The following is a 24,028-nucleotide window of genomic DNA, read 5'->3' on the forward strand; positions in this document are numbered from 1 at the left end:
CGGTATCGAGATTTTCGATCTTATTCCGTGTGTCAAGGAAGGTGCGATTTGGGGATCATTTGCTCTGCCGTAAAATACTCTTTCGGCTCCAACGGGTGGATATCTGAAGTTGAAAAATTTTTTTGCCTCAGGTGGGGTCATTAGCTGTCAACAGTGAGGAAAGAAAATAGAATCAAGTACAGTTGATTGATATCAGCAAGACTGATCTATACCAATCAACGAACATCTTTCATTACATGAGTATAACAAGTACCTGGGGAGCTCCAGCACCCAATAACAAAACATCTTGAAAGTTGTTTAATGGAAATAAGCAACATATTTTTAAAGTTATATTTAGCTGCAGCAGCATGGATAGACCTAGAGATTATCACACTAAGTCAGAGAAAGACAGATGTCATGATATGCCTTATATCTGAAATCTAGAAAAATGATAAAACGAACTTATCTACAAAGCAGAAACAGAGTCACAGATGTAGAATTATGGTTACCAAAGGGGAAAGGAGGTGGAGGATGAATCAGGAGTCTGGGATTAACATACACACACTGCCATGTATAAAACAGGCAAACAGTAAGACCCTACTGTATAGCACAGGGAACTCCACCTTCATGGGAAAAGAGCCCAAGAAAGCGTGGTTAGGTACATATATATATATATATATATATATACACACATATATATACATGATTCTCGAGGTATAGGTACACACATATACACATATATATACATGATTCTCGAGGTATAGGTACACACACATATAGATATATATAGATGATTCATGTTGCTGCATTCCTGAAACTAACAGAGCATCATAAATCAGCTATACTCTAATAAAAATAAGTCATATCTAGAAAACAACCAGAGAAGGCAATGGCACCCCACTCCAGTACTCTTGCCTGGAAAATCCCATGGATGGAGGAGCCTGGTAGGCTGCAGTCCATGGGGTCACTAAGTCGGTCATGACTGAGCAACTTCACTTTCACCTTTCGCTTTCATGCACTGGAGAAGGAAATGGCAACCCACTCCAGTGTTCCTGCCTGGAGAATCCCAGGGACGGGGGAGCCTGGTGTGCTGCCGTCTATGGGGTCGCACAGAGTTGGACACGACTGAAGCGACTTAGCTTAGCAATAGGAAGTATTTAGGTTAGGAAGAATACCATAAAAGACTCTTTCCAATCTAAATAAATGGAAAATTCCAGTAGTTTTCGTAGAGCTGGAAATCGTAAGCCTGGGATTTTCATTTCCTCACTCACACTCAACAGAAGGTCTTATAGTAAAAAAAGAGAAATCCAAATGGACGTTAAAGTCATGCAGCTCTCACAAGGAACGTTGGACGTGTTTATCTGAGATTCTCACAAGTGCGTATTGAAAACACTCACCCTGGGAAAGTTTTCAATCAAGCAGTTTGCAGCTCTGTATCCAATCGGAAGAACTTTCCCTGCCTAAGGAGAGAAAAGCAGTAATCGGTCATTGTGAAGGTACAGGGAGGGTGTCTTGAAGAAAGCAATGTATTTCCAACTTGGCCTATGCTTCTAACACTTCAACTACTTAACACAGTTAAGGAAAACAGGAAAAATGAACACCAGATCTAAAGCCATCCTGAGGTGTAATACGAACATCAGGTGCTACGTATATTTTGAGTTTACCTTTTTTTTTTTTTTTTGCAACCTGCTAAGGTACTCCGCTCTCGGAAATCCCTTGCCACACTTCACAGGTTAAGTATCAGCTGTCCTATCATCACGGGCTTCCCTGGTGGCTCAGAGCGTAAAGCGTCTGCCTGCAATGCAGGAGACCTGGGTTCAATCCCTGGGTCAGGAAAATCCCCTGGGGAAGGAGATGGCAACCCACTCCAGTACCCTTGCCTGGAAAATCCCATGGACGGAGGAGCCTGGTGGGCTGTCGCAAAGAGTCGGACACGACCGAGCAACTTCCCTTTCACTTTGTTATCATCAGTGCAGTGGGACTGGGACCGAATTCAAGCTAAACACAAACGGTCAGCATTTCCGAGTCTGCATGCGTGTGTTTGCATTACGGGTATATTTCCGCCGACACCCTAGCTTTTGATCTATGAGGACATGTCCCCCCTGGCCAAGCTCCTTCTGTGAATGGTCCGAACCTCACTTGGCTTTGTTCTAATCTGGGTCTTATCTCTCCTTCTCTTGCCCAAGCAAAGATTATAACTGCTCATTCCCAGCCATGCATCTCGTATCTTTCCCCTTTATCATTTCAAGGCAGCTGATAGCTATTTTTGCAAAGCATAAGTTTCTCTTTAAAAAGCCAAGAGAAAGAAAGTTCCCGTAAGAGTGTTCTAGGTCTCTGGAGGGGGCTGGGGAGAATCCGTGAAAAGCAGAGAGGCTGAGAGTTGGGTGGAGGGATGACCAGTTAGACAAATGAGGGATGGCTGGGTGACAACATAGACACGTGGATACAGACGAATAGGGGGAAGGTTTTATTATGCTGAACGTTAGCTGCAGAAGTCCTCTTAGAGGGAGAACCAACAAAGATTAGGAGAGTATCTTGGTGGCCTCTGAGCACAGAAGAGGATGCCCACAGATGCTCAGACAGAGGATTTAACTGCTTGGCCAAAGAATGAGGCTTCCTCCTGGCTCAGTGGTTAAGAATCCGCCTGCCAATGCAGGAGAGGCAGATTCTATCCCTGGGTCGGGAAGAGCCCCTGGAGAAGGAAATGGCAACCCACTCCAGTGTTCTTGCCTGGCGGGCTACAGTCCATGGGGTTGCAAAAGGGTCGGACACACCTGAGCGACTAAAGCAACAACAACAAATGGAAGCAAATAGGAACTCCCGATGGGACAGACTAAGGAAGGATTAAGGGAGGTGACCAGTAAGAGTGAGAGGAGGCTTGCCTGATGGTCCATGGTCAGGCTCTGTGCTCCCAACGCAGGGGCACAAGTGTGATCCCTTGTTGGGACGCTAAGATCCTTCATGCTGCATGGTATAGCAAAAAAAAAAAAAAAAACCAGGAAGAAAGAAGAGAAAAATTGAGTGAAAAGTGAGCAAAGAGAAAGATGAAACAGTGAGGTCAGAGGCCAGGGGCCCAGGATGAGAACTGTCCAGTGACACGCAGCCCAGCCTTAACGCCAGACCTGGAGTAAATTCTACTTATAACAGCACAAAGGGAGAAGAGTCCTGTGTGAACAAGGAGAGGGACTGTGCTCTAACTTGAGCTGAAGAGGGTGGGGAAGAGAGGAGAGATGTGTGACCTTTTCCATTTCCTTTAACTTTGAGATACAAGTAATTTTTTAATTCAGCTGGAAATTATAAGAAATCCCAATGGTATCAGAGAACATAAAGTTTCTCTTACTATACATGTTACGTAAGTGCCAATCATTCTTTTAAATATTTAATGGAAAGATTACTTCATAAAGCTGGGGATACCCAGGGCAGCTACTCTCCAGATGACCGACGATTAGAGAGACAGAAGGGAGGACGGGCAGACTGACAGGCCCATCCGTCCACGGCCTGAGTCTGCTTGTCCCTCAGCCGCTTCCCTTCCAGAGTGTGACAGCAGATACTCCAGGTTTCCATCACGCAGACATTTCATTGGGCAGAAATACCCTCGATATTCCTCCCAGAGCTGCCCACTTGGAAAGCAGCTTGACTCCAAATCACTGGCTGTAATCAGGTTTGGATGTCCTCAGGTCGTTTGATCGGGGGCACGAAGATTGGCGCCATCACGTGTGGTTTCCGTCTGCGGAGTCCTCAGAATACGCGTGTCCCCCTCCTCCAGTCAGGCAGCTCTTATTTCCGCTGTTCTCAAGGATGACTGCTCATCAGCTTGCGGTAAGAAGGATGCAGAACTCGCCACCCCAAATGAGCCTCTTTGGCATAAGCATTATATTGAACCGATTACTTTAATAAATAGCAGACATGAGGAAGCTCTGAAAATGGGGTAGGAGTTGCCCTTTTATAAGGATTGCATGCATTTTACAAAAGACATCACTGTAAACATGTCTCCTTCTCTGTACGAGGAAGAGAAGTTTGAATCTAAATGTCCAGAAACTCTTATCAGTGGAGAAGATACCAATGTAAGCTGTGTAATACACCTTATCCTTGCTTACCACGCTTTCCCTGGTAACCTGCTATAGCTGGCCTTCTTTTTGCACCAATTCTTTTGTTTTTTTCATAGTTACATGAGCTTTTTTTTTGATTGAAGTATAGTTGATTTACAAGGTTGTGTTAATTTCTGCTGTACAGCAAAATCACTGAGTTATACATATATATTAAAATATTATTTTCCATTATGCTTTATCACAGGATACTGAATATAGTTCTCTGTTAACACCTTTTTTTGTCTTTAGCTAAATGGTACTTAAAGTGGTGGCTTGAGCCATCTTGGGGTTACTCAGTTTTCCCGAGTTTTTTCCGTGTACATATGAGGTATGCATGTTAATAAATAGGTTCGTCTTTCTCTTGTTAATGTCTTTCGTCACAGAAGGTTCTAGCCTAGAAGTCAGAAAGGCAGAAGGAAAATTGTGTTCCCTTCCCTATCGTTTCTCTGTCAAGTTCCAAGATGTGGATGTGCCCTTTTCTTCATAGCCTGCATTTTGAATCTGCGTATTTGAACAAGTCCCAAACATACCCCCCAAGTTTGGTGAAAATCTGTTGTGTAATTTTTCATGAGGTGCAGTTAGAGACAAGCAAAATGAACTTCTGTCTTAATTGTATAAACTGCTAAATATGCAACAATAGGCAAATGGTTAAATAAAATGTTACTTTCAAATGACATGCTATCATGGAATGGTTTAAAATCATGCATATAAACCATTTTAAATGTTCACGAGACAACATGAATTTTAAACAGCAATATAAATTTGTATTGTACAAAGTCACAGACTCGCATCTCATAACACAGCGACAGAAAGCTGTGAGCTGTGATTGCCATTTCTGAGTGGTGGCATTTTCTATTGTTGTTGTTGTTCAGTCACTCAGTCGTGTCTGATTTCATGACCCCCGTGGACTGCAGCATACCAGGCTCCTCTGTCCTTCACGATCCCCCGGAGTTTCCTCCAATGTATGTCCATTGAGTTGGTGATGCTGTCTAACCACCTCATCCTCTGCCGTCCCCTTACCCTTTTGCCGTCAATCTTTCCCACCAACAGGGTCGTTTCCAATGGGTCAGTTCTTCACAGCAGGTGGCCAAAATATTGGAGTTTCAGCTTCAGCATCAGTCTTTCCAAAGATTATTCAGGACTGATCGCCTTTAGGATAGACTGGTTGGATCTCCTTGCAGTCCAAGGGACTCTCAAGAGTCTTCTCCAACACCAAAATTCGAAAAGTATTAGTTCTTTGGTGCTCAGCCTTCTTTATGGTCCAACTCTCACATCCACAGATGACTGCTGGAAAAACCACAGCTTTGACTAGAAGGACCTTGTCAGCAAAGTGAGGTCTCTGTGTTTTAATACACTGTCTAGATTTGCCATAGCTTTCCTTTTAAGGAGCAAGTGTCTTCATTTCATGGCTGCAGTGGTGAACTTACACGTGCCTTTATTTTCTTCTATGTTGTTTTCTCAATATTTTACTATGTGTTGCTTTATTAAGCAAAAGAAAAAGCAATGAGGGGTTCTCAAAAAGTCTATAAATACTATCAAATAGAAGGGAAACAGCTACAAGAGGGCTAGAAATAAAAATGAGCATGAGGCGCAGGCAGAACCAGGACAGGATGCAGGAGCAGGGACTTCCCTGGTGGTTCCGAGTTTGCGAATCCACCTGCTGATGCCGGGGGCGCGGACTGCAGCCCTGGCTCAGGAAGACCCCGCGCGCCTCAGAGCGGCAGAGCCCGGCGCCTCAGCTGTGCAGCCACACGCCCAGCGCCCGTGCGCCTGGCAAGGAGCTGCGCCGCGGCCAGGGAGCACCCCGCTCACCGCAGGCAGAGAACGCCTTCGTGCACCCACGGAGAGCAGGGCAGCCAAAAACAGACTGGAAAACAGGAGCAGCTGCGATGGCCAGCTTGAGTTCTCCTCCCCAGCTCTCAAGGGGGAGGCCTCAGCTGGTACTAGTGACCCCCAGCCCGAGAAATGGGACCATGACCCACTTCGAGACTCTCCCTTCTGCCTCCCGGCACTTGCTTCCACCTCTAGGAGACGTCTGTGACTGTATCCTCCAGTCCTCTGCTGAATGTTTATTTAGACTATCCAAATACCTTATGTTCTGTTCTAAAATGTTCTCCCTTCTTCCTCGGCTGTTCTTTTAAAAGTTCCAACCTTGTCTTACAAGTGCGACCTCTTTTATTTCTGGGCTAACTTTCCTGTGTGCTTACCTTTTCCCTGTTCTGTCTGGGGTTTCTGCTTGCTTGTTTTGGCCCCTCCCTTCAAGCTGGCCTCTGATCCTCACCCAGTTTACGGCTCCCCAGAGACGGCTGTGTTACAGGGCTTGTTGAGTCTTGGACTTTCCTGTAAAGTGATCAGATGATGAGGCTGCCTTTATCTCAGTAGAGTCCCCAGTGTCTTTTTTTTTCCTCTAGGTTGTTCAGAATTTCCGGAGAATAGTAACGGTGGTAATCCGATTGTAAAGGACAGCATTTCTGTTGGACGCTGCTCTCGGGGCTTGCTGTGTGCTAGTTCACTTCAGGATGATTTCCAGGAGGTAGGCGCTATTACCATCCCCGTGGTGAGCAAACGGAGGCACAGTGAGGCTGAGCGACAGGGTTACACGGCTCACATACCAGCCGATATCTGAACCCAAGCAGGTCTCTCCTCTGATCCGCGATGCCCCGTCTCCCCACCCTGCCTGCTGCTGAGAGGGTGGTCCCCACCCTGCCTCTGGCCCCCGGGGCTTCGCTGGGGAAACCGCAGGCAGAAGGCGCGCGTTTCCTTTCCGGCCCCTGCCTTATCTTCAGCTTGGTGTCTTTTGATTCCAAAAGCCACTTTGGGAAAATAAATCCACGGTTCCGGTAGCAGGGAGCACGAGCTGGTGCGGAGAGGTGGGAATCTGGTACACGGGGGCGAAGGAGGGGACCAGCTTTACTACATCTGATTCCGCTGGCTGAGCTTCTCGGGGCTTTTTCCGGGCAAATAGGATCATTTCAGGTAGAAATGACTACCTGATTTCTGGCAGATTTCACCTCCGCATGCAAAATCAGTGGCCATATCGCCACTTCCTATTTTCCAAAACATGTTGATAATTTTTAAACTGCTATCTCCTCTTTATTTTTTTTTCCTCGTGGTTTATTATCTTAAAAAAAAAAAAAACCTACAGGCCACAAAACTCAGTGTAAAGACCTCACTCAAACACCACCAGCGGCCCCAGTGCTGCCCTTCCCAGCAGAGAGCGCACACCCAGGGTCGCAGGGGGATGACTGGTTGGCTCGTCCCTCTGAGAAGCAGAGCATCCGTGGCAGATGAAGGGTGGGGCGCAGGGTGGGCAGGGAGGTGTCAGACTGTCCCCTGTGAAGGGAGGGCAGGGGGAGGCGTTAGGAAGGAAGAGCCTCGGATCACAGCACGGCCCTGGGAACACTCGGGCAAGGCCAGGGCGTGGTCCCTGAGCCGGTGCCAGGGGTCTGCGTTGGGCACACTGGCTTGGATCTAGGGTCCCCGCCGTGCTGAGCCACCGGGAGCGCAGCCCGCAGAAGGAAGGCCGCAGGCCACCCAGGGCAGCGGGCAAGGCGGCCCCCGCCCCTCCGCCCCCGCCCAGCGGGCCCCCGGGTCGGACCCCGGCGCGAGGCGCCCAGCACACGCGCGGGCCTTTACTGCTCGAGTCTCCTCCGTCTTCTTTGCTTGGGGACGGTTCCTGTTGTTCCCTTGTCTTTTGTGACCTTGACATTTTTTGAGTTAGGCCAGTTATTTTGTGCGTTGTGGCTCAGTTTGGGTTTGACTAGTGTTCTCTTTTGATTAAAGTTACACATCTTTGTAAGGACATCACAGAAGGAACGCTGCGCTTTTCCTCAGGGAGCAAACATGGTCAATTTGTCCGCCGACTGGTGGGGTCAGCTTGGCTCCCTAAAGAAGTAAAGCCTGCTAGGTTTCTCCTTGGGAAAGTCTGTTATCAATAATTATCCTATAGAACCAATAAACAACAAGGCCCTGCTGTATAGCACAGAGAACTGTACTCAATATCCTGTGATAACCCGCAATGGAAGAGAGTATAAAGAAGAATGCATACATTTATAACTGAGTAACTTTGCAATAAAGCAGAAATTAACACACTGTGAATCAACTATATTACAAACTAAAAAAAATGTTCTTTGTAAATATCCAGTCCCTCACTAAACTTGGCACGCCACATGGCATGTGGGGTCTTCGTTCCCCAACCAGGGATCAAACCTGCCCCCTCGGCAGCCCCACCTGGCCACCCCTGCAGGGGAAGGGCAGCTTCTTAACCACTGGATCACCAGGGAAGTCCCTAAGCTGTTACCTACTGTTCTAACATCTGCTGATGATTTTTGTCTAAACCATGACTACTGTGATGGTTGCCAAATTGTCATTTTTTTAATTCCATCATTTCATCTACATTTATTAACCAGAATTAAACTGAAAGGAAACTCTCTTTCCTTACTATTTATTTAATCATTCATGTTTTTATATCAGTATTAAGTGCATGGATTTCTATTTTATTCAATGGCAATTTTTAATTGAAGTAGTTGATTTACAATATTGTGTTTCAGGTATACAGCAAAGTGATTCAGTTTATATATATATATATATAAACTATTTTCGATTCATAAAATGCTTATGAATTTCAATTAATAAAGACATTTTCAATAAATGCATTTTTATATATAAATCTCCCTTCATTGTTTCCATAATAGGTTATTACAGGGCACTGACTCCAGCTCCCTGTGATCAGCAGGTCCTTGCCGGCCTGTCTTGTGCCTGGCACTGTGTGTATCTGAATTCCGTACTCCGAAGTTATCCCTCCCCGCTTCCCCTTTATTCAACGGCAATGGTACTGAATGCTCAGAGCAGGATAGTTTGGTGGAACCCCTCCAGAAGCCCGTTCAGACTTGCTTCTGCACCACTTTGACATGCCTGCAATATTCTTTGAACGTTTTCTTACTTTTTGGCTCTCAAAAGTGCTCCAAGTTCATATGATAATACTCCAGCCCCAGAGTCCTGATTCCCCCAGAGTCCTGATTCCCCCAGAGTCCTGACTCCCCCCGAGTCCTGACTCCCTTTAATAGAGAGTGATGTTCAGAAATCAAGATCCAGGTGCTGTGTGCTCATTGCTACGAGATGAGCGTTACTCCCAGATCCTCTTGGAGGGTGAAGCTAGGAAGTGTGTGGCACACGCACACCCCCACGCGCCTGCCGCTGTGTCAGCTCTATAACATTCTATTTAGTTAAATGTATCCAGCTTAGATGCTGACACGAATACAGACATAGATAGAGATATGACCGTACTGTGAGCTTAGTCACTCAGTCGTGTCCGACTCTGCGACCCCGTGGACCGTAGCCCACCAGGCTCCTCTGTCCACGGGGATTCTCCAGGCAAGAATACTGGAGTGGGTTGTCATGCCCTCCTCCAGGGGATCTTCCACACCCAGGGATCAAACCCAGGTCTTCCACACTGCAGGCATATTCTTCACCATCTGAGCCACCAGGGAAGCCCGTGAATCCTGGAGCGGGCAGCCTATGGTTTCTCCAGGGGAGCTTCCTGACCCAGGAATCGAACCAGGGTCTCCTGCACTGCAGGCGGATTCTTCACCAGCTGAGCTACCAGGGAAGCCCTATAAATAAATAAAGCTCTATAATTGCAGAGCTATCTAGATATAGATATGCAGATATACCATGAGTTTCCACTGATACCTCCAATTACAAGTCACACAGCAGGATTCCTTCCACCTTCTCCTTTTTGTGTTTGTGACTTTTTTCTCTGCCAGTGAGAAGCCTGACTCCTACCATCCTGTCTTTGCCTGCCTTCTCAGGCTCTCTGCGTGCAAACAAGCTCCCAGCCCGCTGAACAGCTCTGCACTCCCTCCTCGCCACACCCAGGCCACCTCACTTGGCCACCTCGTCAGTCAGCCTTCAAAACACAGGTTTCAGGGACTAAGTCCCCCTCTCACTTCATGTCATTGGTTCCCAAGATTCGGGTCAACTCAGGAAGGTTGATGGAGAAGGCAATGGCACCCCACTCCAGTACTCTTGCCTGGAAAATCCCACGGATGGAGGAGCCTGGTGGGCTGCGGTCCATGGGGTCGCTGAGAGTTGGATACGACTGAGCGACTTCACTTTCACTTTTCACTTTCATGCATTGGAGAAAGAAATGGCGACCCACTCCAGTGTTCTTGCCTGGAGAATCCCAGGGATGGCGGAGCTTGGTGGGCTGCCGTCTATGGGATCGCACAGAATTGGACACGACTGAAGCGACTTAGCTTCAGCAGCAGCAGCAGGAAGGTTGATACAAGACCACTTTCAGCTGTGAAAGATCCAGCAGCCCGTAATCGCTCACTTGCAGAATGCAGGGCAGGCTAACACAAAGGTCCCATCTCTCCCTTGGTCAAGGTCACTGTTTTACTCACAGATGTCCCAAACTCTGAACAGCTCATCCAAGAGGAGGAGTGATAGCATCAATCTTTCTGCCCATTAGACCCTGAACCCATTATGCAAATGAAACCATCCACTTCTGAGAATTCTGCCCAAATTGGCTCTTTGCAAATTCAGACAAAAATTAGGAGTTTTTAAAAACTTTTTATTTCTGTATTTATTTTTGGCTGTTCCGGGCTTTCCTCTAGGTGCAGTGAGGGGCGTTGCTCTCTAGCTGCGGCGTAGACGTGCCACTGCCGCGGCTGCTCTGGTTGCAATGCTCGGCCTCCAGGCTGGGCCTGCAGCGGTCGCAGCACGTGGGCTCAATAGCCGCAGTTCCTGGGCTCCAGAACACGGGCCCAGTGGTTGTGGCTCAGGGGCTCACTTGCTCCTTGGCATATGGGATCCTCCTGGACCGGGATTGAACCTGTGTCTCCTGCTTTGGCAAGCAGACTCTTACCACTGAGCCACCAGAGAAGCCCCGTGCCTTTTTTTTGAGTACCAGGGTTTGCGCGATTATCAGGCTCTCATAAGATTTACAAATGGGTAACCCCTTTGCCTCTACCCACTCCCTGAATAGCCGTCAGGGGCTCCCCTTGTGGCTCAGATGGTAAAGAATCTGCCTACAACAAGTGAGACCCAGGTTCAGTCTCTGGGTCAGGAAGATCCCCTGGAGAAGGGCATGGCTACCCCCTCCAGTATCCTTGCCTGAAGAATTCCATGGACAGAGGATCCTGGCAGGCTACAGTTCATGGGATCGCAAAGAGTCAGACAGGACTAAGCAAGCAACACTCTTACTTCCGCTTCCTGTTAGTGTAGAACGAGGGGAAAGGCGTCTCTGCATGACGTTTACCACGGTGTAAAAGCATCGGTTTGTTGGTCACAAGCCTCTGGATTTTAAGAGTGTTTTGAACGAGGGTACTGAATTATTTCTCATCTTTGCACAGCTCTAGGAAAAGGCAATGGCAACCCACTCCAGTGTTCTTGCCTGGAAAATCCCATGGATGGAGGAGCCTGGTAGGCTGCCGTCCATGGAGTCGCAAAGAGTGGGACACGACTGAGCGACTTCCCTTTCACTTTTCACTTTCATGCACTGGAGAAGGAAATGGCAACCCACTCCAGTGTTCTTGCCTGGAGAGTCCCAGGGATGGCGGAGCCTGGTGGGCTGCCGTCTATGGGGTCACACAGAGTTGGACACGACTGAAGCGACTTAGCAGCAGCAGCAGCACGACCTAACATAAGGTCCAGTCATTGTAGACGACAGAATCTTTTTAAACTTTTCTTTGAAACGCTCCTTCCTTTCTCCTCTTTGTACTTCAGGGCTCAGTGTACTAGTTGCTCGGGACAAGAAGGCCCCGGGAGTCTCGTAACCCATCAGGGCAGACCCTCGCCTGCAGCCACAGGATCCGAGTCCTTACAGAGACGCGTCCCTCCTCCGGACGCTGGAATGGCCTGATGGAAAGCGGGTGTCCTCAGGGGCTGGTTTCAGCAGGCTCAGCAGCTAGATTTTTCCATCTGAGCTGTCCTCACTGCCAAACTTGAACATGGGTTTTGACCCCACCCATATGCACTTCCTCCCTCCTCTGAGGCTGGATGAACTCAAGGGTATCAAATGCTTCCCCATCCCCCCTCGGGGAGCACGCTGGGGATCCCCTGTTCTTTTCCTTTCAGCTACATGAGTTCTACAAAATCCACAAGAAGTAGACACTACGCAAATCTGAACTGTCATGAGTGCAAAGAAAATGGAACTAGGGAAGGCTTCCCAGTCCTTTTCACACACTAGCACGGCCCTAACACCAAACTTAGAGAAAGACGACACAAAAAGGAAAGCTCTGTCCAGTTGGACTGCAAGGAGATCCAACCACTCCATCCTAAAGGAAATCAACCTTGAATTTTCTTTGGAAGGACTGATGTTGGAGCTGAAGCGCCAATACTTTGACCACCTGATGCGAAGAGCTGACTTATTAGAAAAGACCATGATGCTGGGAAAGATTGAGGGCAGGAGAAGAAGGGGACACCAGAGGATGAGATGGTTGGATGGCATCACCAACTCGATGGACATGGGTTTGAGTATACTCCGGGAGTTGGTGATGGACAGGGAGGCCTGGCGTGCTGCAGTCCATGGGGTCACAAAGTCAGACATGACTTAGCAACTGAACAAAAACTGATACAATAACCCTAGTAAATATCTGGGAAATAAAATCCAAAAGTATATTATAATAATAATATATCACAACCAAGCAGGGCTTAGCCCAAATATATGAAGATGGTTCACTATTAGAAAATTAACCATGCTAATTCAGAAAAGATGTATTTCAACAAACGCTGAGAAAGCTCTTCATAGCTCAAGCTCTATTCCTGATTTTTAAACATACTTAGCAAACTGGGGCGGAGAAGGCGACGGCACCCCACTCCAGTACTCTTGCCTGGAAAATCCCATGGACGGAGAAGCCTGGTAGGCTGCAGTCCATGGGGTCGCAAAGAGTGGGACACGACTGAGCTACTTCACTTTCACTTTTCACTTTCATGCATTGGAGAAGGAAATGGCAGCCCACTCCAGTGTTCTTGCCTGGAGAATCCCAGGGATGGCGGAGCCTGGTGGGCTGCTGGCTCTGGGGTCGCCCAGAATCAGACACGATTGAAGCGACTTAGCAGCAGCAGCAGCAGCAAACTGGGGATGTATATTACAAATATAATACTTAATGGTGAACCATTAGAATCATTCCCATTAAAGTCTGAAAAGAGACTTTCTATATTGTATTATTGATCATAGGAAATGTAGTGAGATAGGAAATTAAAGTGAGAATTGTAAACATCAAAGAAGGAAAGACCATAGCGTCAATGTGATTGTCTTACCGAGTAAATCCAAAAGAAATAGTAAGCAATAAAGACCGATCAGAGTTCAGCAAGATGACCAGATGTAAGAATTTTTTTTTAAATGAAAACAACCATATGAAACAGCATTTAGTCTTGTCATAAATCAAATAAATTTGAATTAAAACAATGCCTTACAAATCATTATTAATTTTTAAAATTCAGTAGTACAATCTTACAGGAAGTGATTTGGCAATAAGAACCAGAAAAAGATTCATCCTTTGACTTCTCCTGAGACTCTATCCTAAGGAAATATTGTAAGACATGTAACACCTAAAGAAGTTCATAGACTATTTTTACAGAAAAATAGTGGGAAAATAATCTTTTGTCCAAAAGTTGCTGTAACAACTACATGAATTTGGAGAAAAATGTTACAGGAAGTATAGTACAGTCAAGAACTCAGATTCTGTTTTTCTAGCCACGCCTCATGGCATGTGGGAACTTCATTCCCTGACCGGGAATTGAACCTTCACCCCCTACATTGGAAGGGTAGTCTTAACCACTGCACTGCCAGGGAAGCCACAAAAACGTATCCCCTTAAATTGGAAGGTGTGGCTTCAAATCCTGGGGTTACCACTTCTTAGCTGTAAGACTTTGGCCACATTATCTAATTGGCCTCATTTTCCTCACCTGTAAGAGCTGATCCCTGCAAAGCAACATGAGCAGCAACGCAGATGGAGTGAAGCCAGCAGTAACTGTTCATTCGTGTGGATGCAATGACGTGCCGGCAGGCTCGGTGTTATGGTAGCGAGACTGTGCGTGCTCTCATTCCTGTGTTCTCGGTTTTCCATGTTATTTTTTTGTTTTATAGAGAGAGTAGGTATTTCCACTTTTTTAAAGGTTTTTTTGATGTGGACCATTTTTTTAGTCTTTATTAAATTTGTTACAGTGCTGTTTCTGTCTTATGGTTTGGCTTTTTTCGTCATAAGGCGTGTGAGATCTCAGCTCCCTGGCCAGGGATGGAGCCCACACCCCCTATATTGGAAGGCAAAGTCTTAACCACTGGACCACCAAGGGCGTCCCAGATATTTTAATATTTACACATGTATTTTTAAAGGAGCCTCATTTCTAGTCTTAGCTCATCTCTCCCCTTGCCTGTGATCCCACTTTCACTCCCTCCTGCCTACGCAGGGTCTGGTTCCGCTCATCACCTCCTCGGAGTTATCTCAAACTCCACTCCCGACTCACTCAGTAAAGGTATCCCTGAACGGAATCGTCACTCCATCCCCGTCACCGTCACACTTCTTCAGGGGAAAGAAAAATTCACGATAATTTCTCTAATTCTAATTTCACTCTTCAGTATATTGGAATCTGAATTCTAACAAGGTCCCTAGTTCCCTTAATGTTCAAAGCTGGTTCATCTTTATTCTATTTCCCCTATCGCAGACGATTTTAACACTGCTGGTCACTTTCTCCTTGAAGCTCTCTTCCCTGTCCTTTCACATTTAGAAAGGAGGATGTGAAAGGCAGGAGGAAGCAGGGGTTTTAGAATTGCCTGTATCGGAAACCGGAAGCTGGCCTCCGCTGCCGCGTGAGGTCGGGTCTGAAGCCGTAGACGGCAGAACCCATCCAGAAAGGAGAAGCAGGCACGGCCAAGTGAGAAGAGGGTGGCTGGGGAAACCCAGCAAAGGAACCAGAGAGTAAAGGGGTCAGAGGCAAAAGAACGCCCTGAGCCCCAAGGGGAACAGAAGTCTGCAGACGCAAGAAGAGAAACTTCTGCAGAATCCCTGTGACCAGTTCAGCGAAACGGCATTCTCTGGTCTCCCCTTTATTCCCGGAACATTTTAAGGATGCTCCCTTTCTGGTCCTCAATACCACCTTCTTCAACTCACCTTTTCCTTCTATCCCACTCGCTCATCCAGCCCTCCTCCTATTTATCCAACATATATTTACTGAATGGCCACTATAAGCTGGGCATTGTGATATGCCATGAAGCTATGCGATAAATACGAGAAAATCCTTGTCCTCAAGAACTCGCATAGTTGGGACGTCTCTGGTGACTCAGTGGTTAAGACTCCACGCTTCCACTGGAGGAGGAGCAGGTTCGATCCCTAGTAGGGGAACTAAGATCCCACATACCACATGGCAAGGCCAAAATGTTTAAAAAATAAAAAAATAAAATAAAATAATTACCTAGCTGACATTCCTTTTTCTGACAGTCTCACATGTTCCCCAAGGTTCCTGCCCAGATCTGCTCGTCCCACCCCCACACACGGCTCCGGCTGTCTCCCTGGCTGTTTCCTCTGGCACCTGCAGACATCTCACACTCAGGACCACAAGCTCCAAGGGTTCCCCAGATACTCATGGGCCACCAAACAGGAAGATGTCTCATTATCAACGGAGAATATCCTAAGTTGTCCATCAACTTCCCTGCCTTTCACCACATAGATCCACAACCGGATGGCAATTCTTGACAATATCCTCTCCTAAAAGCTTCTCAGAATGGCTCTTTCCTATCCATTCTTTCTAACTCTGCATTAATTTCAGGCCATCATTAGCTTGAAATAGCCTAGCTATCCAATATCTTTCCCTTCCAGTCCACCATTATTATTGATAACATCTATATCTTTACAAAAAGCAAATTGTATGTATTTCCTCCCTCATGAAGACCCACCATTGCCCTCTACCCACAGGTTTTACTCCCGCATTGTGGACCTTTCGATTTCTTCCTCATCTCCTACCACTATGCTGGCTAAACAGAATTGCTTACACCTCCCAACTCAAAAGAAGTTTTGGCCATGCTGTATGCCGTTCTCGGCTCAAGGTGCCTCAATCCTATTTCCCATCTGACAAATACTGACACATTTTTTTAAGGACTCAGTTCAGGCACTCAGTCATGTCCAACTGTGACCCCATGGGCTGCAGCACGCCAGGCTTCCCTGTCCATCACCAACTCCCGGAGTTTACTCAGACTCATGTCCATTGAGTCAGTGATGCCATCCAACTATCTCATCCTTTGTAGTCACCTTCTCCTCCCGCCTTCTATCTTTCCCAGCATCAGGGTCTTTTCAAATGAGTCAGTTCTTTCCATCAGGTGGCCAAAGTATTGGAGTTTCAGCTTCAGCATCAGTCCCTCCAGTGAATATTCAGGACTGATTTCCTTTAGGATGGACTTGTCTGATCTCCTTACAGTCCGTGCAGGATCTTAATTCTCCAGCCTGGGATTGAACCCATGACTCCTGCACTGGAACTGCAATCTTAACCACTGGGCTGCGAAGGAAGTGCCCCGACACCTTTCTAAACAAGCTCAAGTACTACTGGCTCTGTAAAGACCTCCCATCTCCTCCAAACAAAACTGTCTGAATTTTCCATTGAGCTCCATGTTTACAGTGTACCTCTATTAAGGAAGAATCACATTTGTTTTCTACTCATATAGACATCTATATAATATTTGTTTAGTTATCGTCTTCAACATTGGAGTGACAACCTAAACCCATAGGGTAGGGACCACGCGCTTTTCAATTGTTAGTGCCCTGGACCCAGCATAATAGTCACAAGTCTTAACTGAAAGGACAAACAAGTCACAGAATAATGAATGGAAAAAGAAAAATGTTTCTGAAAAAACCTACATGAATACTAGGATACAACACGTACTTCAGAAAGGAGATTGAGAAGACGCAGACTGAGGGATGGAATGTAAGTCAAAACAGAAGGGGGAAAGTGTTAGGAAAAACTTACACTTGGCCAGCAAGGCATCCGATCAACAAATTTCCCGGAGTATATGGGTCTGATGGGGTCTGGAGGCTCTACTCCCGGCTGAGTGTTCTCAGCCGCCCTTTGCTCCTCAGGTTGTTGGGCCAGCTGGCACTCAGAAGGTTCTATCACCAAGCCCATCTGGGGCTCCTCTGGGTGGGTGAGCCCCATATCCACCTCCACAGGAGGCGCCGTCTCTGCGCTGGGCTTCATCACCACACAGGCGGACTCTCCTCCCAGTGCCCCTCTACGCTCCATCCCCAAAGCAGGTAGCTTGCCCACTGGCACCACGAACCCTTCCGGGTCACCAGTCACAGGACATCTCCTGCCCCCTGAAGCCTGTGGACTTCCACACGTCTGGCCCAGTGGAGGCTGTGTTACCCTTTCTGGACAATACCCTGCCAGAAAACGCTCCTTTTCTAAACCCACTCTTCCAGGCAACGCACTTAGAGGAAGTTTTGTTTCCTGTGAGGCTGAGACCCCGTGGACTCCTAAATTACTCCCATCCACGAAGGTCCTAGAAATATTCTGTCTTTTCAACCTCAGTTCAAGCCCCTTGCGCGATGGAGATCTTATTTCTGGTGATGCCATCCTCTCCTCATATGCCTTACTACATGGGAAATCTTCTCCTAAGCCCACTCTGAGCCCCAGCTCCGTGGGAGATGTTCCCATGAAGACTCTCCTCTCTTGTAAGTCATCCTTTCCTTCCGGGCCGAGTCCCACCTCCATGCTCAGGGGAGATTTGCTCCCAGCCACCGTCATTCCTGGTCCAAGGGCACTCTTCTCTGAGGGGTAAGCTGTACCGGGCTGGAGGGGAGCTCCTAACCCCTTGGAGGGCCCCAACCCTTTGGGGGACGGCACTCTCAGAAAAGAGCACATCTCCACCCCGAGTCCCTGCCCTTTCAACACCTAGCGGGGTTCGCAGGGAAGAGGAGACAAGGTCTGTTTACCCGGTTACCTGGGAAACGGGGGGCGGGGCTTGGAGTGCCGCTCTGTGCACGAGCCACGCCCATCTCTTCCCTCCTCTTTCTCCCCCATCTCTCCTCTTTCTTACTCCCTTATCCTGGCCTCCTCTCTTACCCTCTCCTTCCACCCCTCTTTAGTCGACTGAAAGGCAAGAAAATTACTTGAAATATGTGGTTCTGGGCTCTAGAGCAGATGATGCCCAACATCTCACAAGGCGGTCCCCTCAGGGTGGGTTCAGCCAGGGGTCTCCTCCCCGCTGCGGGCCTGTTGACTTCACTGGTGTTCAAGGAATTAATAGCCCTCTCTGGTGGTGAGCACCAGTTTCGCGTCCTGGCTTGTGAAAGCACCTGCAAACTGCATGTAGTTCTCTCAGTGCTTAAGAACTCCTTTAAAAAAAAATCCGTGAAGTTGTGTTTGGCAGCTGTGGTAAGGACCATCTTAAAAGTGTGACTTACACTTCAATACGGAGAAGGCAGTGGCACCCCACTCCAGTACTCTTGCCTGGAAAATCCCATGGATGGAGAAGCCTGGTAGGCTGCAGTCTGTGCTAAGTGTCGGACACGACTGAGCGACTTCCCTTTCACTTTTCACTTTCACGCACTGGAGAAGGAAATGGCAGCCCACTCCAGTGTTCTTGCCTGGAGAATCCCAGGGACGGGGGAGCCCGGTGGGCTGCCGTCTATGGGGTCGCACAGAGTCGGACACGACTGAAGTGACTTAGCAGCAGCACACTTCAATAACTATACTTTAAAGAGCATTTCAAGTAAATATATTGAAGCTTGGACTGAGTTCTGCAATAATGCATGATGAAGTTTTGATTTATTTAGGATCGTTGGCTGCACGGCTCCGTTGTGCGCAGCGCGTCTCCAGGTGCCGTGAGCGGGGTCTACTCTCCCGTGGCGATGCGAGGGCTTCTCACCGGGAGCGCTTCTCTTGTCGCAGAGCGCAGGCTCCAGGGCTCAGTAGCTGTGGCTCAGGCTTAGCCTCCCAGAGGCATGTAGGACCTTCCCGGACCAGGCGTGAAACCTGGTGTCATCTGCGATGGCAGATGGGCTCCCAGCCACTGGACCACCAGAGAAGCCGGGAATATTGGATTTTAAAATAATGTGGCAAACTCAAACTTACATACGGGATTTTCTTTAAATTCTTTTAAGTTTTGATGAATATGTATTTGAATATTTGTCATGTTCTACAGATACTAGGGGCTTCTACATATACATCACTACATATACTGGTAGCTCTGCTGGTAAGAATCTGCCCACAATTCAAGAGTCCTGGGTTCGATCCTTGGGTCAGTATTCTTGCCTAGGAAATCCCAGGGACAGAGGAGCCCGGTGTGCTACAGTCCACCGGGTCCCAAAGGAGTCGAACACGACTTTTCAACTAAACAACCACAATAAGGGATAGATAACCATCGAGTAAACCAGTGAATAAAGTCATTTCACAAGATGAGTGAAGAGTGTTATGAAGAAAATGGAACACTGTGATATGGAGGGAAGCCCCTCTAGAATCAGCAGGCTCAGCAGTCCCTTTGGCGGGCAGCACTGAGCTGAGGCTGCAGGATGCCCTACAGACACTCGAGCTTTTGAAACCTGGCCGGCTCAGGTTCCCGCTTTTTCTCACTGCCTTGCCCCCAGGGCTGCAATTCCTTCTGTCAGAACTACCTTTCGTTTTTTCTCCAGACTGTCCCAGTTCAAAGCAAACGTTACCATTTATCACTATCTGTGCAAAGAGTCATTCTTCAGCTACACAGTCAAGGGAAGACAGATTTCCTGGAGGAGAAGGAAGAAGACATGGAGTGTTGCGGGTGGTTGAGAGATGCAAGGTACTGGGAATTCCCCAGTTCGTGTTTAGAGATTCAGGGGCAAAGGGAGCCTTTGAATGCTGCGCTGAGTTCTGTATGACTGTATTTAGGCTCTATCCTTAAGAAATTTTATCAACTGGTAGGATCTTACATTTGATACAAAAATGTATCAAGTTATCTGTCCTCCTCAGGTATCCTGGGTTAGGGGAAAAAAACACAGCACATGTGAGTGGTAGTACAAGGGCTAAGCTTCACTGTGGCATTTCCAGCTCTCCAAAGTTACCACTGCATCGTAGAAGACCAGCCACTGAGCAGCACTTCCCCAGGCAAACATTATGGCTAAACTACAAAATACTATGGAATGCATTCATGAATGACGTGAGGTGTGTTTTTTTGGCCATGGCCTGTGGCTTGCTGGTCTTAGTTCTCAGAACATTGAACGTGGGCCTCAGTAGTGAAAATAAGGACTTCTAATGACTAGACTGCCAGGAAATTCCCTCATGAAGGAGGTGAGTTAATAGACAAAATTGGTAAAAAGAAATGAATAAGGAAGCAATAGCCTAGAACAATGATGGGGAGTTCCTTAAAATGAATAAATTTCGGAATCCATGTATTACCTGCGAGGTCTTAAGTCAGATGTTCAGCATTCCAAATGTAATTAAACTCAGGAGTTCCTTGGCGGTCCAGTGGTTAGGACTTGGTGCTTTCACTGCCAAGGGCCGGGTTTGATTTCTGGTTGGGGAACTAAGATTCCACAAGCCACTTGGCACTGCCAAAAAAAAGTAATTAAATTCACAAATATTTTGGTGGTCCCTATTATATCAATCAAAGTTCCTCTGGGAGGAATTGAAATCATGAATAAATTATGGTCCTGGCCTTTAAGAACCTTAAAATCCTAATGGGAATGAGAGCCTAAGGAGGAAAGTCTAGGCAGACACTTTCTAACTATAAAATAAGGCAGACAGATATCAGAACTATTATAGACAGTAAAGTACCATGAAATTACAGGAATAAAATCACTCCAGGAGAAGAACCCTCAGATGCCACCCAAAGGAGCCTGCAACCTGGCCAAGGCGAGACCTGAGTGAGGAGAGGGCATGACATTCCAGGCGCAGAGAAGAAAGTGGTCAAAGACGCCAGAACGGAAGATGGCGGCACTGTGGATCACAGAGAAGATTGGTATGATTAGGGCACAAGGCAAGTACTGGGAGGAGGGGGCACTTACAATGAAAGAAACATGGGCTGGGACCAGAGTTGAAGAACTTTGCTAAACTCTGTTTAGCAGCTGAATGTTTCTGAGTAGGAGTGACTGGCGAAGGGGTAAAGAAAGGATTGGAAAAGCAGGCGTATGCATTAACTCCGGTTTCTATGAATACTATCATGGCCCAGGCTTTGGGAATATAGCTCAGATTTGGCGATTAGAGAATTCGGGGAGATAGAATGGACATGAAGAGCTGAAAATGATTCTGCTTTTTCAGGTCGAGGTGACTGAGAGGCTGTGAATGCCAGTCATCAAGCAGAATCGGGTTTGGGATGCATAGCTCTCGTTTTGGACATACTGTTGACTTGCCAAAATTAATATGACATATCCCATTTCCTGATTCTTCCCGGGACTGTTCAACAGGTATCACCGTGACTAACACACCATGTTGGAACCGCCCCTGGGGATAAAGTGCCACAGACACCATTTACACATGACACATGATGCTCTCGGCTTAGTAACTGGGGAGCTGATCTGAAAGACTGGCTGCTCAAGGATTCAAATTACCTTCATTGCAAAATGTTGCCTGAGCACCCACAGGGTTCAGTTCAGTTCAGTCGCTCAGTCATGTCCGACTCTTTGTGACCCCATGAATCACAGCACGCCAGGCCTCCCTGTCCATTCACCAACTCCCAGAGTTCACTCAGACTCACGTCCATCGAGTCCATGATGCCATCCAGCCATCTCATCCTCTGTCATCCGCTTTTCCTCCTGCCCTCAGTCCCTTCCAGCATCAGTCTTTTCCAATGAGTCAGCTCTTCGCATGAGGTGGCCAAAGTACTGGAGTTTCAGCTTTAGCATCATTCCTTCCAAAGAACACCCAGGGCTGATCTCCTTTAGGATGGACTGGTTGGATCTCCTTGCAGTCCAAGGGACTCTCAGGAGTCTTCTCCACACCGCAGTTCAGAACCCACAGGGCGTCTTAGCCCAGATGCATGCATGCGTGTGTGCAGGCTTAGTCTTACAGTCTTTTCCAGCTCTGCAGCCTCATGGACTGTAGCCCACTAGGCTCCTCTGTCCATGGAACTTTCTAGGCAAGAATATTGGGGTGAGTTACCATTTGCTACTCCAGGGGATCTCTAAAATAAATATGAATACAATACAGAGATATTATCATTAATAAATGACACAAATACAATAGTATGATTACTGCAAATGATTCTATATAAAAATACCATGAAGTTATAGTTCACAGAAAACGGAAACAATGATTGACCTCACCCCTATTATGTGAAAAAACGCACACCAAAAAGTGCAGAGATCAGTGTATGTAAGAATGGCAAAGATCCACAAGCGTGACACTACCTCGAGTTGGTGAAACAGGGTAACAGACATTTTGTGCATTGCTGGTTGGAGGGCAGTGTGGAAAAATGCGTCAGAATTACAAAGTATGTAATTTTAACAGCAATCAACTGGGAGAAATTTGTTACAGAAATACATGAGAAGTGACTTATCAATGAAATTATCCACTGCAGCACTTTGTTGCTCTTGTTATTCAGTCGTGTCTGGCTCTTTGTGACCCCATGCACTGCAGCACGCAGGCTACTCCGTCCTTCATCACTTCCCAGAGCTTGCTCAAGCCCATGTCCATCGAGTCGGTGATGCCACCCAACCATCTCATCCTCTGCTGTCCCTTCTCCTCCTGCCTTCAATCTTTCCCAGCATCAGGGTCTTTCCTAATGAGTCAGCTCTTCACATCAGGTGGCCAGAGTATTGGAGCTTCAGCTTCAGCATCAGTCCTTCCAATGAATGTTCAGGGTTGATTTCCTTTAGGATGGACAGTTTTGATCTCCTTGCTGTCCAAGGGACTCTCAAGAGTCTTCTCCAACACCACAGTTCAAAAGCATCAATTCTTTGGCACTCAGCTTTCTTTATGGTCCAACTCTCACATCTGTACATGACTGCTGGAAAAGCCATAGCTTTGACTATACAGACCTGTCAGCAAAGCGATGTCTGCGTTTTAATGCACTGCCTAGGTGTTAGATTTTCTTCCAAGGAGCTTCCAAGAAGCAAGTGTCTTTTGTTTCCATGGCTGCTGTCACCATGCTCAGTGACTTTGGAGCCAAGAAAATAAAGTCCGTCACTGTTTCCATTGTTTCCCCATCTATTTGCCATGAAGTGATGGGACCACATGCCATGATCTTAGTTTTCTAAATGTTGAGCTTTAAGCCAACTTTTTCACTCTCCTCTTTGATTTTCATCAAGAGGCTCTTCAGTTCCTCTTCGCTGTCTGCTGTACAGGTGTGTCACCTGCTTATCTGGGTTACTGATACTTCTCCCGGCAATCTTGGTTCCAATTTGTGCTTTATCCAGCACTGCAGCACTAACACCCCAAAATATGAAACTGTGCAAATCCGAAACGAGAACTGGTAAAACTATTGATATGTTTCATTCAATAGACTGCTGATATAGCCAAGAAAAATGAGGACACTTTTCATAAAATGATTTAAAAAATCAGCGTATTTTCCAAGATGGCCACAAGATTTCATGCATATTCTTGTTAAAACACGACACTGCCTTTCTTTCCTCAAATCTGCACAAGTCTGTGACTTGAGCATCACTGATACTATCTCTGTGAAATTCTGGAGGTAGGTCATAAAAAGCCACCCAGCCTCTGCCTGGTATCTTGGGGACATTCATGCTTGAACCCAGCGACATGCTGTGAGGAAACCAAAACCAGGAGGCAAGCCATGTGCAGGTATTCTGGCTGACAGCCCCAGCTGAGATCCCAGACATGCTGAGATGACGCAAGCCCCAGGACTGACCCCCCTCTATGACATCAGAAAATCTCCTAAGCCCCCACTCTACCCCAAGAGACAGTAATTGTTTTAAATGACTAAACTTTGGAGTCATTTGTTTCTGAACAATAGATAACTGGGACAGTAATAAAGAGAAAAATAAAAAGCATATTGCAGAGTCTGCTATGTTTTAGATTGCATAAAATGGAGAAAATAT

At 46.9% G+C, this 24,028-nt stretch overlaps 1 protein-coding gene across 9 annotated transcripts in view; it reads right to left on the bottom strand.

Annotated features, from left to right (window-relative positions):
- EFHB (EF-hand domain family member B) overlaps nucleotides 1-17,953 on the bottom strand; it is an 86,509-nt gene extending 68,556 nt beyond the window's left edge. For all 9 annotated transcript variants that reach the window (XR_006057662.2, XM_060406732.1, XM_004003424.5 and 6 more), the window contains exons 1-3: nucleotides 17,028-17,953; nucleotides 1,377-1,439; nucleotides 1-144 (exon numbers count right to left, since the gene is read on the bottom strand). Coding sequence is in view for 8 of the 9 variants with exons in the window: in XM_060406732.1 (XP_060262715.1) it covers nucleotides 1-144; nucleotides 1,377-1,439; nucleotides 17,028-17,921 (1,101 nt within the window). In the remaining variant the exon portion in view is untranslated. The remainder of the gene's footprint in view (nucleotides 145-1,376; nucleotides 1,440-17,027) is intronic.
- Between the last annotated feature and the right edge of the window lie 6,075 nt (nucleotides 17,954-24,028).

The sequence above is a fragment of the Ovis aries genome, chromosome 1, assembly GCF_016772045.2.
Source record: "Ovis aries strain OAR_USU_Benz2616 breed Rambouillet chromosome 1, ARS-UI_Ramb_v3.0, whole genome shotgun sequence".
Lineage (NCBI taxonomy): Eukaryota > Metazoa > Chordata > Mammalia > Artiodactyla > Bovidae > Ovis > Ovis aries.